General features: G+C 45.1%; 1 protein-coding gene across 2 annotated transcripts in view; it reads right to left on the reverse strand.

The window, feature by feature from the left end:
• The window catches only part of GALNT17 (polypeptide N-acetylgalactosaminyltransferase 17), a 553,074-nt gene that overhangs the window by 245,571 nt on the left and 288,115 nt on the right, over positions 1 to 19,388 (reverse strand). For both annotated transcript variants that reach the window (XM_081054105.1, XM_081054106.1), the window contains exons 4-5: positions 6,630 to 6,804; positions 2,591 to 2,788 (exon numbers count right to left, since the gene is read on the reverse strand). In XM_081054105.1, the coding sequence (XP_080910231.1) occupies positions 2,591 to 2,788; positions 6,630 to 6,804 (373 nt within the window). The remainder of the gene's footprint in view (positions 1 to 2,590; positions 2,789 to 6,629; positions 6,805 to 19,388) is intronic.

Below are 19,388 nucleotides of genomic sequence, written 5' to 3' on the forward strand. Positions count from 1 at the left end.
GACTCACGTTCACGATTACTTCCTTGAGTCTTTAAAAATGCATATTAATCATTTGTTAATGTTTCCATAACTCATAAAATACAAGCTACAATTTTGCTTTACTGCCCTACATCTACAGGGGTAGCATGCCACAGCACTGTACTGTACCCACTTATTCCCCCTGTTGTTAACACCACTGTCACACCCTCACTCCCTTATTGAATATCACGACTGGAGGTCAGCCTTCCTGTATGTTAGGGACTAAGCATCATTTGGCCAAAAACATGAAGCTCACTGTTTGTCAGTCCATCATTTGAACTTCAAAGTCTGAGGGCCAATGGGGTCTTTAAGCACTCCCCATTAATTTTTTTTAAATGATGATAAAATACATAAGCATAAAATTTAGTATTTTAACCATTTTTGTGTACAGTTCAGTAGTGTTAATTAAGTGCACTCATGTTATTGTGTAACCAATTTCTGAACTCTTTTCATCTTGCAAATCCGACACTCTATACCCTTTAAATAACAGCTCTCATTCCTCCTTCTCCCCAGACCCTGACGACCACCATTTTACTTTCTGTCTCTATGAATTTGGCTATTCTGTGTACCTCATATGAGTGAAATTGTATAGAATTTGTCTTCTGGTGACTGGCTTATTTCACTTAGCATACTGTTACCAAGGTTTATCCATATTGCAGCACGTGTCAGAATTCCCTTCCTTTTTAAAGGCTGAATAAGACTCCATTGTATGGTATAGCTCATTATGTGTATCCATTCATCTGCTGAAGGACTTGGGCGACTTCCACCTTTGACTATTGTGAATAGTACTGCTATAAACACAGGTATACAAATATCTCTTTGAAACCCTGCTTTCAAGTCTTTTGGGTGTATACCCAGAAGTACAATTTCTAGGTCTAGGTAGTTCTATTTTTAATTTTTTGAGGAACTGTCATACTGTTTTCCACAGTGGCTGTACCTTTATACATTCCCACCAATAGTGCACAAGCGTTCCAATTTCGCCATATCCTTGCCAACACTTGTTATTTTCTCTTTTTGTTTTTTGTTTATAGTAGCCATGCTAATGGGTATGAAATGGTATCTCACTCATTAAATATTAAATATCCTGAAGGTTATATTTTGGTTCTCAGATAACACCTTAGTGATGCGTCTATGTTACTACTTGTGGAAAGCCAAGAGCATGGCCCTGTAGCATTGCACAAAGATGCCAAAGTCTACTTCGGGATGGGAACTGAGCTGTGAGGCATCTCTGGCTAGGGAACTTATGGCCCCCCTAAATCACCTTCCTTGTTGCACAGGTTTTCCCATAGGCAGCTCTCCTCTAATGGAATTCTTCAGCTTTCAATTTGAGCAGGAACATAAGAGCACATTGAGTAAAGGGGTCTTTACATCTCACAATCTTACTCTTATTTATTACAACTTTGTAAACTGAGAAAGAACTTCATGACTACATGTAAAATGTTCTTACTCCTACTCCACTAGTCCTTTTTGCTATCCCCCTTTACACCAACAAGCACTGTCCTAAAACTAGGGCAAAGTAAAAATGACTCTCCCACCTCTTCTCACATAAGACAGAACCATGAAGATCTTAAGAGTTAATTTGGCACTCAACTAAAACTCACAGAAAACATTTAACTATAACTCGAGTATTGTCTTAATTGAAAATCAGAGCATTTGTGGTGAGCTGAATAATGCCCTACCCCCCAAAAAAATTCATCTGTGAATCCTGTCATCACAAGGGCCCTTATATAAGGCAGGCAAGAATGAAGACGGCCATATAATGAAGGCAGCAGGGAGAAAGGGGTGTGATGCAGCCATGAGCTAAGGAAAAGCAGGAATGGCAGGAAATGAATTTTACCCTGGAGCCTCCAGAAGGACCCGTTCCACAGACATCTTGAGTTGAGTTGAGCTCTGTAAGGCTCATTTTGGATTTCTTACCTTTAGAATGTAGGAGAATAAATGTATGTGCTTTCTGCCACTAAGTGTGTGGCAATTCATTACAATAGCCACGGGAAGCAGACATGGCATCAAAATCAACATACTTCAACACCCTTTCTATATGAGCTTCCCAACAGGTATGCCATGATGGACTACCTCCTTGTCTCCAGGGGAAGCTAGGAGGAGCCAGGGCAAGTCTTACAGAGCTGCCCAAGGCCCTCAGTTACCCACGTTCCAGACAAGTATTTTCCTTTTCTATGTGTTCCTGTATCATGAGAAAGAGTGGGAAGCAGCATGATAATAAAGGTTGCAAGTATGAAGGAACCCCAGGAATTAATATGTTTCAAACCTTGTACTTAAAAGCTCTTGAACACAGTTCATCAGGTATGAAGAAGAATCAAACGGCGTGAGCCTTCCTATCAATTCCAATCTTTCAGTGTTGCTGTTTGATAAGCTGCCCTCGAACAGTTTAGCTAAAGGCGCAAAATGCAGTCTCCTCCCTCAGCAAGAAGACTGTGAGGGTGGGCACCCCAGATTCCTAAAGCAGCCATTTACACGCAGCTGCTCCAGGAGTCTCTCCTTGCCTCCCTCACTCGGCTCCCCTAGCCTCAGGGATCTGGGGGCTCATGGCCACCAGAGCTTGATTGCCACAGACCTGATGGGAAGAGAAGGGTCTCCAGCGTCCCACCAGTCCTTTGGGGGGCTGATGTACATGCACCACAGCTCCCAGCTGTACCCGTGGGCCGAGTTCTCGTACCGCTGCACTTCAAAGGTGTCCTGTTTGATGTTGTCAATAGACGGGAGGATCACTCGCTTCCGGTTCTCCTGGATTCGGGATAGAACGGGCTCAGCCCTGAAATACAGAGAAGTAGAAATAAAATCTCTCTCCAGAGGGAGCCCACCACTCAACAGGCACACACACCAAGACCACAGGGAATGACCAGAAGCAACACAGTTGAAGGTTGGACTTGGGGCAGGCTGGAACTCAGATGGGAATGGAGGCTCCTGAGCGGCCTTTCCCAGGTGGGTCATGCAATTTTCAGTGAGTGCTGCGCACTGCAGCTCAGGCCCTCAACCATGGGGATCACCATAGACTAGGTAGGATCACTACAGACCAAGGGGATCACCACAGACCATGTGGGATCACCACAGACCATGTGGGATCACCATAGACTGTGTGGGATCACTACAGACCATGTGGGATCACCAAAAACCAATGTGGGATCACCATAGGCCATGTGGGATCACCACAGACCATGTGGGATCACCATAGACCATGGGGATCACCATAGACCATGTGGGATCACCACAGACCATGTGGGATCACCACAGACCATGTGGGATCACCATAGACCATGGGGATCACCACAGACCATGTGGGATCACCATAGGCCATGGGGATCACCATAGACCAGGTGGGATCACCACAGACCATGTGGGATCACCACAGACCACGTGGGATTCACCACAGACCATGTGGAATCATTACAGACCATGTGGGATCACCACAGACAATGTAGGATCACCATAGACCATGTGGGATCACCATAGGCCATGTGGGGTCACCACAGACCATGTGGGATCACCACAGACCACGTGGGATCACCACAGACCACATGGTATTCACCACAGACCATGTGGGATCATTACAGACCATGTGGGTTCACCACAGACAATGTAGGATCACCATAGACCACGTGGAATCACCACAGACCACGTGGGATCACCACAGACCACATGGGATTCACCACAGACCATGTGGGATCATTACAGACCATGTGGGATCACCACAGACCACATGGGATTCACCACAGACTATGTGGGATCACTACAGATCATGTGAGATCACCATACACCACGTGGGATCACCACAGACCACATGAATTCACCACAGACAATGTAGGATCACCACAGACCATGTGGGATCACCACAGACCATGTGGGATCACCACAGACCACATGGGATTCACCACAGACTATGTGGGATCACTACAGATCATGTGAGATCACCATACACCACGTGGGATCACCACAGACCACATGAGTTCACCACAGACAATGTAGGATCACCACAGACCACGTGGGATCACCACAGACCATGTGGGATCACCACAGACCACGTGGGATCACAACAGACCATGTGGGATCACCACAGACCATGTAGGATCACCACAGACCACGTGGGATCACCACAGACCACATGAAATCACCACGTACTGATGCCTGCAGGAGAGGCCTGGAGCAAGAATTCAGAACAAGAGAGCCTCTGCCCCAGAAACTGCTGGGCCTGTCTTTTATACTGACAGTGTAGGCTAAAACAAGGCAGTTCTGACTACATGATTTGCATTACACTACAGTTTTATACAGTATTTTCAGTTTCCCCTCAGGGCACTGGCAAATGCCTCTTGTATTTTCCTTCTCCCAAAGTAGGTCACTTCTACCCTTAATAGCTGGGTTTTAATAAGCATTTCACTAGCTTCTTTGTGTGTGACTATTTCAGTTGTTTTAATTGATTATTTAATTGATTTCTTCAAAGCGATCTAATTGAATTGGTTAGCAATGGCAGGCGGGACGAATTAAATGCAAACACAGGCAGAATCCTGCCTCCTGGCTAGCCTGCCTCTCAGGGCTGCAGGGGACGACAGGCAGGGAGATGGCTCTGGACTTCTGAGATGTAGCCGTGCTGGCTTTAGGAAAAGTAGGTGTTCAGACACCCTGCCACTGTGTGTCTCAGCGGCAGGTGTAGGAAGGGCTCATTCCTCATATCCTGGAAGGAGAAGATGGCTCTCACAAGCCAGGTCATTAATCTCCTGCTTAGCATAGAGCACAGGCTTTGGAAAAGTCAAGTGAAAACCCTATTCCTCTGCATTATTTGGGAAAATAATGAGAACCCTCGGCCTACATCCCATCTCTTTTCATTTGTAGCTACTGGATTACCTGTGGGCTCATCTCATCTTTCTATTTATAACAAGCAAGAAAACGTGTGCTGGGCCATTTACTACCTTCAATACTTTTGCACAAATCATCTAGGCTGAAGCCAAATGGGATGGACAGTCTGCGGTTTCTAGACATGCTGTATGTAGCACTCCACCCCCTCCAAGTCTTCACTCACTCTGCTTTCCTCCAGGAACGCCTTTTTGCCGCTGGCAGGAAGTCTGACCAGCTATGGAGTCTTATTAGATCTCATGCCATCTCTTCCAAGAAACCTTCCTTAATTTCTCCCCTGTAGGAATGCTCTCTCCATCCTCTCGACTCTTAGACCATTTTCTCCACCTCATTCAAGTCACACTGACTACATGCTGCCTTAGCTAATCCTTGATCACAGATTTTTCCTAATGAGCTAATAACACCTGGTATTTATTGATCACGTAGTTCGAGTTAGGCACCATTCTAAACATGTCACATATGCTGGCACCATTCTAAACATGTCACATATGCTGGCACCATTCTAAACATGTCACATATGCTGGCACCATTCTAAACATGTCACATATGCTGGCACCATTCTAAACATGTCACATATGCTGGCACCATTCTAAACATGTCACATATGCTGGCACCATTCTAAACATGTCACATATGCTGGCACCATTCTAAACATGTCACATATGCTGGCACCATTCTAAACATGTCACATATGCTGGCACCATTCTAAACATGTCACATATGCTGGCTAATGTACATTTCAAAACAATCCTATGAGATAGATACTATGGTCACCATTTTACAAATGAGGAAACTGAGTTCCAGGGAGGTTAAGTCACTTGCCTCAGGCTACCTAGCCAGCTCATGGCAGAACCAGGTTTCTGCCCAGATGGTCTGGCTTCAGCCCCAACTCAAAAGTCCCGCTGCCTTCTTGAATGGGCCATGCTTCCCCCAGGCTGGTCTGAAGGCACACATACAGAAGCTTTCAGCTTAGCCCGTCTCTGTGTGGTGAAAGTTACTGGGCGTAGGGATAGAAGACCTTGTTCAAATAATGCTTTTGAAGTGAGGAATTTGGTCATCCAGTCTGTGAAGAATGTACAACTGTTGTAGTAATTTGCTTCCCTCCCAGGGGATATCCCACCTATTTCCATGTGGCCTACAGCGTCTCCCTGGAAAGGGGTATACTCTCTCTCTCAGCCCAAATCAGCGTTTAGCTTGGACATGTGACTTACTTTGGCTAACAGGATGTGAGCAGAAGTGATCATGTTACATCAGAGCAGAAACCTTCATAGCCATTGCAAGGTTCTGCTGTTGTTCATTTCTCTGAGCCATGAAAATGGTATATCCTCGACAGGAATGCTCCCTGGGTCTCAGAATGCAGAGTACATACAGGGCAGAGTCACACACAATCTGCAGCTGACCTGTCACGTGGACAATACAGAAATCTGTATTGTCATCAGTCACGGAGGTTGGAGATTACTACTGCAGTATATCTTAGTGAAAGTTGAGACACAGTGTCTGTCCTGTAGTGAGAAACCACGAGGGACATATGACGATGACAGTGATGGACTGAGCAGAGAGCAGACAGATTTCTCCCTGCCTCCCAGTTTATTCCCGGGCTACAGTCTTACCTTCTGCTTCAACTCCTCCCTTCTCCATTCTTCCAGTGCCCCAGAGGAAAGAGCCAGAGTGCCCCACCTCTCAGATTCTGGCCCCCACTGACCACACTGCAGGTCCTGAGTGACCCTAGTTTTCAGCTTGGGACCTACCAGCCAGCGGTGAATTCCACATGGGCATCAAAGAAGCCGGTGACCTGGCCAGTGGCCACCTTCCATCCCTCGATGCGTGCTCTGATGAGGCCCTCTCTTTTTTGGTTGCGTACCACCTTCACCAACCCTGGGTAGCGTTTGTGGACGTACTCCTCCAAGGGGGCCTTCAGCTCCTCTACAAATGACAAAATGCAAGAAGGTCTGTAAACATGTCATTTCAAATGTGTGTCCAACCCATTGTGATGCAGACAGATCTTTAGGAAAGTCAGAGTTTGCAGAAATGTGCATGTGTTAGTAGTTTTAACAGAAAGGACAACTCAGTCGGTGTGAGTCAGAAGACATCTGACATTCCAGCCTAGGACAGCAACGTCCTTCCTGTGTTAAAGATACACAGCTTTTAGGCCCCACCACTGCAGGCTGGCGGAAGTCCTCTGAGGTTTCTTTGTGGCCTGCCCTCCCTCCCTGGCCAGCGATCCCATCCTCCATCTCTTGGTCCTGTTTATCAAGTGCTATATGGGTGTTTTCACCCGCACATAGACCGGTCCTTATAGTGGGTGGTCCAGACGTATAGTCACGCACCAGATGCAACATTAACAGGGTTGGTGCTTTGGTTCTAGGATGTAAAAGAAACCTTACCAGTGGTGGGCATGCTATCATGGTGGCAGAAGTAATGTTAGCAGAGATCGCACACTTCTACTACAAGTGGGGGGTATAAAGGGCTTTATTTATACGATCTAATTTAATCCTTACAATGACCGTAGGAGGTTGCTATATTAATTCCATTAATTACCTAGATGAATTCCACCTTGCAAATTAAGAAACAGTGTCCTGTCCCAAGGTCATATACCTAGTAATGGAAGAGCTGAGACACAGGCCAAACATATCTAATTCCACATTTATACCTTTGTGGACATAAGAATCACCAGATGTAGGAGGCCAGGAGGGCTGATAGAGGGGGATTCTTAGATGTTCCCTAGGACAGGCTCATGCTGCCGGCCACTCAGGGGGTCCAAGAGCAGCCTGGGTGTCAGATGCAAGTGGTTCACAAACAATACTTTAGGAAACGGCTGCCTCTGAGTGTGCTCTAGAGAAACCCAGAAGGCTTAATGTACACACAGTGAGCAGACCTCTCATTTCCTAGTTGTACAGGGTGATATTTGTCAAAGCAAAGCCATACATCAGCAGCAGAGGCAAAGGCTGACCTCTCTGGGTCACGGCTGTTGTCCCTGGGAACGATGCAGCCCTGTGACCCAGGAAGAGATGTGGAGGATGGGTGTTTTGATGGATGGAGGTGAGGGAGTCCCCAAGGGTACAGAGATATGAAATAGTTCCTGTCAGCCAAAAGTGTGGGTCTTGGGGGAACTGGAGTGTTATGGGCTTCACTCTTCACCCCCAAATCCATGTGTTGGAGCCCTAACCCCTAATACCTCTGAATGTAACCATATTTGGAAATAGGGCCTTTAAAGAGGTGATTAAGTTCATGAGGTGCTTAAGGGTGGGCCCTGATCCAATTTGACTGGTGTCTTCATAAGAAGAGATTTTGGACACACACAGCCACCAAGAGCATGCACACGGAGGAGAGACCACATGAAGACACTTTGAGAAGGCAGCTATCTGTAAACCAAGGAGAGAGGCTTTAGGAGAAATGCTGCTGACATCTTGATCTTGGTTGGACTTCAGCCTCCAGAAATGTGAGAAAATAAATTTCTGTTGAGCCACCCAGTCTGTGGTACTTTGTTATGGCAGTCCTAGCAAACTAATACAGGGCAGTATTCCTTTGGAAAGGAGAAACAAAATGAAACCTAGATGGGATGGGGCAGAAACCTCTAATGAGGCACAGCATGGGGTTAGGAGTTCAGACTGAGGTCAGACTGCCTTGGGTTTAGAACTGAGGTTTACCATTTATTGCCAGGGTGACCCTGGGCAATTCAGCCAATCAATCCATACCTCAATTTCCTCCTCTACAGAAGGGGGATGATAATAGTATGGACCTCGTAGGGTTGTGGTGAGCATTAAACAGTTAACATACATAGATGCCTAGAATTATCCCTGACATTATGTAAATGCTCAACATTGAGTAGCCAGTCGTAGTAATTATTTTCCCTCTTTCCCTCCATGTCAGTTTAGGGCATGGAACAGAGATTTCAGAGCAGCCCAGGGGGCCTGAGGAAGTTGTGCCCAAGATGGAAAACCAGGCCTATATGCTAGACTATGGTTCTCAAACTGGAGAGCACATCAGCATTTCTGGGTGTGTTGAAACAGATTGCCAGCCCCTCCCCCACATTTCATTTTCAGAAGGTCTAGAGGGGAGCCCTAGCATTTGTGTTCCTAACAAGACCTTGTTTGTAATAAGTTCTGCTATGGGGAATCACATTTTGAGAACTGCTGAGCTGGAAATACATAGGACAGTCTTAGCACATGCTTTGCACAGAGTACACCCTCAACCCGTGATCAGTGTTGGTGTTTCTGCCGGTATGGCTACCATCTTTGCCATCATCTAGGAGTTGGAGATGGGGCTGGTAGAGAAGCCAGGCTGTGGGGACCCTCTGCTTCTTCACTCAGCATGAATTCAAAGGATAACCAAGTAAATGGGACTGGGATGGCCCAAAGAATGTTCAGCTTCTACAAACCAGGTACTACATGTTTGCTGGGCACGTGTTAATTAAATTTCTTGGAACAAGAAATCTAGGAAGAAGGTTAGGCAGACCATGCCTGCTTGGTTTTTCATTTATTCCCAAGGGACAAGAAATGGGAAGCAAAGGACCATGCATGGGCACAGCACCCATGGAATGGTGTGGTGGAATCCTGTCCACTCACCAGGGATAGACAATGATGGCGGGATTTGGGAAGCTCCGTGCGATCAGAGAGACCATTCTGCCACCAGGAAACCCAAAGGCACTGTTAGTTCTTAGCTGCCAGGCAGCATGGGACCCCATTTTGGCTTTGCCCAGTACCTGGATGTCAACTCCTGACCATGCTAACAAGTGGTTTCCTCATTTGTTCAGTGATTATGACTGATACTTCAGGGTAGAGAGACGGACAAGCATTTACAAGTTTGGCAAAAGATAATGTGGTTCATTACCACTGCCCTTCTCAAGGCTACTGAGATGTGGACATTAAAGGGCTTGAAAAGTAAAAGGGATAAAGGATAATTCCTAAGCTTTAGGAAGTAGCCTATGGCTGTTAAGAATACATGAGATGCTACATATAATGATATGCATTCAATAAATGTTATTTCTAATAATAATTGGTCTATTAATATTATTGATATAGATCATTTTTGTAGCTTCCCATGAACAACAGCTTGTCTTTCTAGCTAGTCAATATCATTTTAAAGTCTGGGGCTCACTGTACAGGGGTGACACCAGCTTCACTCTTACATGGTTTAGGGGCACAACATTCAAAACACAGCTGAAGAGATGGCCTGTGGGCTCCTATGGAAACACAGAGAGAGACGTCACCATGCAACAAGCAGAGATGAAGAACAAGGAATACTGACCAGGCTTCTCTTACCAGCACCTGCATGTGACTCAGCACCTAGGAAGCTATGGACCTGGGCCCCTGCCTGGATTTAAAATCAATTCAGACACAAGCACTCCTTCAAGATGCTTACAATGCAGCTAAGGAGATGAGACATGTTCACAAAACTGCAATATTCAGTATTATAAGGAAAATGGAGCTAAGGGCCAAAGAGGGAAAGTGCTATGAGGGAGTCACAGAGGGGACACTTAGTTTGGCTGGCCGAGTGTGTTCCCGGAGAAGGTAGTGTTTGAGCTAAGCAGAGGCTGGAACATGTGCTCTCACTATTCCAGAACACATAACATACATAAGCACTGAATTGGATCTCCTTAGGTTACAGAATCACCAGTGTCTGGGTGACTGGGAAGATGCCATAATTAGAAAAGAGAAAAAGAAGAGAAATGAAAGAACAAGTTGATGAGTTCACCTGGGGATGGGGAGAAGCGCTTGTCATTCAGGTTGACATTCAGGGGTAGATGGCTGAACCAAGGTGAATAGAAAAAGCAGAGCGTGGGGACGCAGTGGTGAGAGATGATGGCATATTGAGAGGATGACAGTTCCAGGAGAGAGAGTGAAGAAGATGAGAACCGCCCTTTGGGAAACATGTATATTTAGGAGGCAGGGGGACTAGCTAAAGGATAAGACTGGCTAGAAATAGTGTCTTAAGGGCAGAATCATATCAAGGGTAGAGTTTACAAAAGAAGGATACGTGCATTTGTTTCACAAATATTTATAGAATGGTAACATGGCTGAAGTGACACAGTTCTTATCCTCAATTGTTACTCCATGCCCAACATCAAGAAAATCAAATGCATTGGAGAAAATGAGTTGAGAATGGGACGTTGATCTAGGCTAATAGTAACCTAGATGGGACCCGTGAAAAAAACGAATCCCTTTCTGGATGCATCTGAGCTCTACAGGGCCAGGTTAGCATGGAAAGAAGAGAATGAGTAGGACAGCTCCAGAGAGACTTCCAGAAAGGCTGGTCCTGGTGGAACAGGACTGTGACAGCCTGAGGGCATTGGTGTGTTGAGATTTGGAAATTGCGTTAAAGTGAGAGAGCCCACACGTTAACCAAGTACAAACAAGGCCTCAGGACCTTGGGACCATGGAAGAAAACAAATCCTCAACCTGACAGTGGTAAGAAATGTCACACCATCACAATGTGCCCCCAATCTTTTGTCATCTTTAGCAAAAGAAACCATTCTAGGACATTAGGGTAACAGTAAGAAAAACAGTTTACGTAAGATTTCTCTCCCTGAAAAACTCAGAGAAAAAAACAAAAACTGCTTTCTGCAAAAATAAATGTTTACCTTCCAGCTTTATAAAATCCAACACTAAATTGGTCTAGAGCCATTTGGGAATCCTTATGTTTCTTAGGTTTTGGTAAATAGCATTTGGAGAAGTCAACAGGGAAGAAGCAAACACTGTCTGTGATCAGAAGGGACAGGGAGGAGATATGTCTGCTCCTTAACAATAAAAGAAATACCTGTCATCCAGACTTAAGGAGCACATATTGACAACAAGAAAGTTATAATGAGAACTAAAGCAGAAAACATTATAATGGAATCATATTTATATTCCACGCTTTCAGCAATGTTAGAGAATCAGCCATCAACCCAGTCCCCGCCTCTAAGCCCTACTCAGAAGCACATGTTGACCTAGCAGACTCATCTCCACTTGCCCCTCCCCGAAACCAGGATATGATCCTCGGTGCCACACAGACGTGAGCTTGGAAATAGCCACGTCACCTAGGTTTGGGCCATGTCCATACCTCTCAACGCTCAGTTATCATGTCTTGATGATGAGACTAACTGAATGTTCTAATTCTCCCTCAAGGTATGGCAACTCAGGAGAATCAATCTTAGTTTAAATGAATGCTTCCCAAACTTTAACCTGTACCAGAATCACCAGTAGGTCAGGGGTGTGGCCCCAAAACTTGTTCTGACTAAAGCGTTCTGAGTAGCTTGGCTTAGAGTTGGCCCCGACCTCTCCCCATCTGCACTGAGTCAGCGCGTGTGCAGAAGGAGACTCATCCTTACTGAGCAGACATTCGCAATCCCAGTGCTGCCACTGCCCATCTCCACTTTCCCCACTACACAGCCCTCCTTGTCCTGCTATCTCTTCAAGATTGAGCCCCTTGGAGACGACCCCAGTCTGTAGAACGAGGGCTTGTCTTGCCATTTCCAAAACTGGGATCCTGATTGCTGGCCACCTGTGCATGGAGCAACTTCACAATTAGGTCAGTCCCTCAAGCAAACCCCACATGTTCATGGTGTCTGCTCTCACCCCCATTATTGCTCTTACTACTACCACTGCTTCAGTTCTACCAAAACTGCTTTTGCCGTCATCAGTGCCAAAAGTCACCACCACACCCCTTCTCCCTGACAACAGTCGCTGAGGTTGGGGCATGCTGCTAGCTAGGAAGACACGGGTTGTGATCGCTGGGACAAGAAAATAGCACATATAGCATGTTTCAAGCAAAAACAAAACAAAAAACGCCTGTCTCAAAGCTCGTGTCCCTCAGAGTGTAGTCCCTCCCTGGGAATCCCCTGAGAGCTTGTGGAAATGCAGGTTCCCAAGCCCACCCTAAGAGTTTCTAATTTAGTGGGGTTGACCAGCACTCCAAATGATTCTCACACAACCCCAAAACTTCTTAAAATCACTGGCTGATGTTTCTTATTGCTTTTTACTACGGTAAAATATACTTAATCTAAAATTTACCATTTTGATCAGTATATAATTCAGGGACATTGCTACATTCACATGTGGTGTCACCATAACCACTGTCTAGTGCCAGAAGTTTTTCATTACTCCGAAGGTAAACCCTGCACCCAGTAAGCTGTCAGTTTCCATTTCCTGCCTCCCCCTGCCGCTGGACCAGTAATCTGCTTTGTCTCTATGAAGAATCATACTGTGAAGGTGGAAGGGAGAGGTGAAGTGAGTTTTTTGGTGTGAATTTAAACCCCTAAGCCTTGGTGAAGATCCAATTCCATATTCTGTTGCCAGTTAGCTTTTCTGAACCCCATTTTGGTTATGTGGTTGACTGGAAGCTTATTCCGAAAGCTTCTCCAGATTCAGTGAAGGCAGTTCTGACTTTTCTGAGGGGAGGATCCAGACCTTGGATCTATGTTCACCTCCTCCCTCAACTCCCTGGTTCCCTGATGGGAATTTCCAGATTGGGGACCTTAAGATAGCTCAGGGAATAGCGTGTTGTTTAACACAGAGTTTTAGCACAGACATTAGTCATGATACTCTATACTTCTGCAGTGTCCTTTTTAATGATATATATACAATATTCAATATTGCATACATGTGAGAATCAGTTATGATGTCATATAAAGAACACAAAAAATAGACTAAAAACACCTTGATTTTCAGGTATCCCCAAGAATATCTTTATGCTTAAAATAACCAACAAACCAAATGTATAAAAGTAGCCACACAAAGGCCAATAATACATTTTTTTAAATTATGTTTTACTCAGACAGAAAAAGACAAGTACTGTATGATATCTCCTAGGTGTGGGATCTAAAAATGTTACACCTGTAAAACACAAGAGCAAAATGGTGGTTGCCAGGGGGTGGGGTGCGGTGGGGTGGGGAATAAGATAGATGGTGTTTAAGGGAACAAACTTATAGCGAGTAGTAAATAAGTCATAGAGATATAATGCACAGTATAATGAATACAGACAATAATATTGTACTACAGAGATGATCTCCGACTTACACTGGTTCAACTTACAAGTTTTCAACTTTCGATGGTGCAAAAATGATATGCATTCAGTCGAGACCATATTTTGAATTTTGAATTTTGATCTTTTCCTGGGCTTGTGCTATGCCACACGATACTCTCCCGTGATGCTGGGCAGCGGCAGTGAGCCACCGCTCTCAGCCTGCCCTGCGGGCAGCAGGGTACAAATCCGGGACTCTGCAGTGCACTGGGTTGCCAGCATTCTTTTGGATATTGTGTTCTGAGCATGTTTAGGGTAGGCTAGGCTGTGCTCTGATGTTCCGTAGTTTGGGTGTATTGAATGCATTTTTGACTTAGGATATTTTCAACTTAAAATAGATTTATCAGGACGTCAGTCCATCGTAAGTAGAGGAACCTCTGTAACTATGTAATGTGATAAATATCACTGCATCAGCAATCATATTACAATACATAAGTGTGTCAAAGTAACACCCTAAGTACCTTACACAATGTTACTTGTCAGATTTATTCAATTAAGAAATTTAAATTCAAAAAAATATCTTTTAAAATTAAAAAAGGGAAGGTGGAGAAACCTGATTGGATATCCTCGTCATGCAACACCTGAGTTTCTCATCTGTCAAATGAACATAGAAAGTTTCAGAAATGAATCCAAGTTTTGTGGGACCTGAAGTTTATACAAGTTTATACAATTTTGAGGATCCTATTTAAGAAAAAGAAAAATCTCCTGTAAATTTTTCAAAAAGAAATGCACATGTGCACGCACTGTCAGCCCCTCTTCCCCCACTCCCTGTGGGGCTTCCAGGGGCCCCAAAACACAAGCTTCCTTATTAGTTTCATGGCCAGTGTACCCTGGTGAGGCCGACTTTCCAGATGCAGAGTTCTTTTTCTTTTTTGCTAATAATCACTACTTTTCAAACATTTTAAACACTATTCCCATCTGTATCTATAATGAAATATTTATATCCCAAAATTGCTAACCAAGCTGACTAAAAATGTCAGCTAATCATGAAATGCTTTAAAACACTATCCAGATTAGTTCCCCTTTCATATTTAACCAGAAAATAATCTACCTTGCAAACTCATAGCATCCCACAATTTTTTTTAATTTATTGGGGTGACAATTGTTAGTGACATTACCCAGATTTCAGGTGTACAATTCTGTATTATATCATCCATAAATCCCATTGTGTGTTCACCACCCAGAGTCAGTTCTCCTTTCATCACCATATATTTGATCCCCCTTACCCTCATCTCCCTCCCCCCAACCCCCTTACCCTGTGGTAACCACTAAACTATTGTCTGTATCTCTGAGAAACAAAAACTCATAAACATCCCACAATTTTTGTTTTAACATTTACTGAGTCCTAATTAAGTGCCACTTACTGTTGTAACCACTTTACCTATATCAACTTTTTTTACCTTCATAATGGCTTTGTGAGATAAGGGGTAGTATTAGTCCCATTTTATGGATGAGGAAACTGAGGCGTAGAGACGAGAACTACCTTGCTAAAAATTACATAGCTAGTAAGTAAGATGCCCGCATTCCTAGATATTCTACTGGATTCTAGTGGATACGATTCCCATGGAATCTGAAGCTGTTCATCTGCTCGTGTGGAACTGTGCCTCGCACATTGGCAGTCCAAGCCAGACCCACATTTCTCCTGGAACTGGCTCTCTCTGTAACTCTGAGGCACCCACACTTTTGCTCTGGGCTTGGCACATGCATCTACCTTTCTAGGCAGCTGTCTTCTGACAGGGGTAGGCCCTTTCCAGAGAAGAGGCCCACTGCTGATGGAGGGGCTCAAAAGGGATGGGTATCCCTTTTGAACATGCTGGGCTTCCAACTTCTCCAGTGTCACCAAAGTCGGAAGGGACAGCAAGTACACAGCACAGGTCCACCTCCACTGCATCGGCCTGTCAGCTGTGCATTCTGGCCTTTAAGAACATAAACGGAAAGGAAGTAAACATGTGAAGATGCAGGCTGAAATAACATGGAAGGCAGCTACAGTACAAATTTTATTCTCGACCATCTGTCAGCGATGTGGATTAAATAGTGCGTGTTCAAACTATGGGAACAAAAAAGGCAAGGACAAGAAACCTCAGGACAAATGGGAAAGATTAAAAAGGGATGTTTTTGCCATGTATGAAAGCATTTTAAAGGCAAGATCAAAGCAAGGACAAAAGAAAGCAAAAGACGAAAAGAAGCAAGAAAAGAGATGTGAGGTACAATACCAAAGTGTTAAACTAAATATATCACACAGAGTCATGCATTCATAAGAGATGCTTTGAAAAGAAAAGCCATCTCTGCTTTCAATTCCTTTGTTAAATTCCTGTCTCCCACTGCTTCCATTTAAATTTCACCTTTAAAAAAATAGATATAAGTGGCTCAAACCAACAGGAAAACATCATAATGCCTATGGATGATGCCTCCAACTTGTTGCCCCAAATTACAGGAGCATTCTCCTATCTTGCCCCATCAAAAGGCAGTTGAAAGTCTGGTATTTGCAGCTCATTCTAATAATAACGTGTGAATTTAAGCGATAAAATTTGCCCACAGGCTGCAGTGTGTTTTTCTTTCATCATGTTTCTTATTTACTGCGATATTGATTCTGAATGCTGTGAAGCTGGCAAACCTCTTGAAATAGCAAAAGTCACAGTCATTAAGTGGCAGAGGGGGGAGAGCAAAACAGCACACAGACCATGAAGTCCTGGGGAGAAAAGGGTTACATCTTGATGCTTGGTTACTTCCGGTTTTCTTTAAACATAGTTGGCAGCCAGAAATGGAATAACTAGAGCAAGGCATCTGCTCAGCCTACCCTTCTCAAGTACTGGGGGCCTCTGTATTCAGAACCAGGAATTCTCCAAGGTCAAAGGCAGCAGGGAGCCTATGCACAAGGAAAATGCTAATGCATGCTCACTAAAAATGATGCATGTTAAATTGTTCTATAAATAGCAGCTTTTATTAGGGCCCAAAAGGCCTGCAGAACCTAACATGTGTCTTCCAACCCAGAAGACTATCAAGATAGGTAAGAGCCAGTCACATTGGCAGCGACCAGTCAGAACCCATGTGTGCGGGAGCCACCCGGGAACGTGCTGGCTGAACAGCAGCTCTGCTACTATCAACCCATCATCACCCCCGGCATTCCCACACATCACACATTTGGACTAAATACCTGCAAAAATACGACTGATTTTAGGTGCACAGAGAGTGCACATGGCAGGAACTGTTTGGCCTAGAAAAAGATGGAAGTGGAACGGTCTCACGGAGGAAGGGTGCCACAGGGACAGGTGCATTGTATGCTCTTACCGTGAGCTGGGCGTACCTGGGGAGGCAGGGACACACCTGGTCAGGAGCATTCACCTTGAGCTGCTGTATGACATCAGGGGAAATAGCTAATATGGATAACAATGGTCCCTACCATTATTGGGTAGTTGGGTATTTAAGTAAGATAACGCATGCCAAGTGCTTAGCTCAAGATCTGACACATAGCAAGTACTCAATAACGGTCAAAATTACTATTCATTGTTATTATGTGTATAGTTTTGCACAGGTGAAGGGAGAGTAGACATATCTTGGGAAGCAAAGAGATGAATGTGGTAAGGGTGAGGGGAAGAGAGTCAGTGGTCAACTGGAAGGGAGGGGAATGCACCGTAGGAAGGGAGGCTTGTGGGGGGACGGGTGGGGGGACCGTGGGAGGCCTGGTCCAGGACTGGGGCTACTGAACTGGAGCCTCAATTCTGGGAAATTCTGGTTAGGCTACCACGGGTAAAGCACTTGCCTCTCCGAACTTCATCTTTTTTTATAAAAATGGATATCAATGGTCCTCTCCCAGTATCAGAGGGTGTGCTCAAGACACAAGAAGACATGTGATCAGTTAGCTAAGGTGAGGGGATGGATTGTCATGTCATCTTTGTATTTGTGTCGAGCCCTCAGGTGTTCCTGATGTCCTGCAGGGGGAATTAGTCACCAGGAGCCACTGAGGCCAGACAGCTCACTGGGCCCCGTGTAGGTAAGAGAAGAAGGAAAGGAGTGGCCAGGCAAGACTCCTGATTCTGAGGCAGCCATCAGAGGGTTTGCTCTAGGCTGTGTCCCAGTCTCTGGCACAGGCCGTCCCAGACTCATACCACAGCCTAAGGCCAAAGTGCCTCTGGCCAGAGAGCCACCCAGTGCTCACAGTTAGTGACCTAGAGACACTCACATCAATGTCACCTCACTTTTTCAATAAAATCAGATCAAAACTGGGAGGCTGCTCTTCTGGGAACAAAGGTGAAAATGGCCACACCTGGCCTTCCTTACAACTACTTCCACCAGCCCCCAGACTTCCTGGCTCCACGTCTCTGTCTCACACTATCATGGCTGACCCCATCCCTCCTGCTCAGAGGAGGCTGGCTGATCACGTACCATTGTCAGAGAACAGCAGAGACCTGCCTGTTCCCACTGTCCCTCCCCAGCCCTGTGACCTAGGACCGGCCCTCCATCTCTGACTGGGACTCTCTGACCCCTAATCCTCCCATCAAGCCCTACATATTGATCCCATCTGCACACTTCCTCGATATGCCCCAAACATCTCTGCCTCGAGATCTGGATTCCTGTGCTTTCCTCCACTGTCTTTTCCTTTCATTTCCACATGGCAAAATTCTGTCTCTCTTGGTCTAACTCAAGGGTCACCACCTTCTGGTCATTTATTCCATTATTTCATCCTTCACAAAGGCCTCATTTGTTTCCCCACCTTGTGGGAATACCACATACAAATCTCACAGGGGTTATCACAGTAGCAGTCCACGGAGTGTTTTGCACCCAGCCCCTCCCTTTCTGGAGCTTTGCCCCACGGTTACTAGGGCGTGGTGGTTCTGTGCATGACCCTGCCCTCTTGGCCACACTTGACTGATCTGATGAAGAGCATAGGACCTAGACTAGAGCACTATTTCCTGTTCCTGGGATTCCCCTAGAGAGATGGTCCTGTCCTCTCCAACAGCTGAAGCTGCAATTACAACATCAACTTTGGGTCATCTCCACAGCCATATTTCACTCCAGATGGCCTGGAGAACTAGAGGTGGCTGGTCTGCACCAGCCCGACAGTGGAAGGAAGGGCTGAGACACTGGAAACCCAGGACAGAGGACCCTGGCCATGTTTGAGCACCTGGGTCTAACTTTCCTTTGGCATTCTTATATTGTTGAGTTCCAATCTAATGGGCAGCCAAAGTCTGATCACAGGGCAAAACTTTCAACACACTTTTTTGGATCATTGCTGGAATACAACCCATTCCTCTTGGCACCATAGTCTCCAACGATAAAGTGAAAACTTTTCCTCCACTGGAGGCTCGACTAGAATTTAAAAATTAATCAGATTGATTGATTGATTGATTGATTGATTGATTGATTGATTTTTTAGAGAGGATGCCACATAAATGGAATGAATGACCCCAAAAGTTCACTTGAACATGCATTTACCATAACTCAAGCAATTGTACTCTTGGGCATTTCTCTCAGAGAAATGAAAATGTATTTTCACACAAACATCTGTG

The sequence above is a fragment of the Rhinolophus hipposideros genome (assembly GCF_964194185.1).
Source record: "Rhinolophus hipposideros genome assembly, chromosome: 7".
NCBI classification, from domain to species: Eukaryota; Metazoa; Chordata; class Mammalia; order Chiroptera; family Rhinolophidae; genus Rhinolophus; species Rhinolophus hipposideros.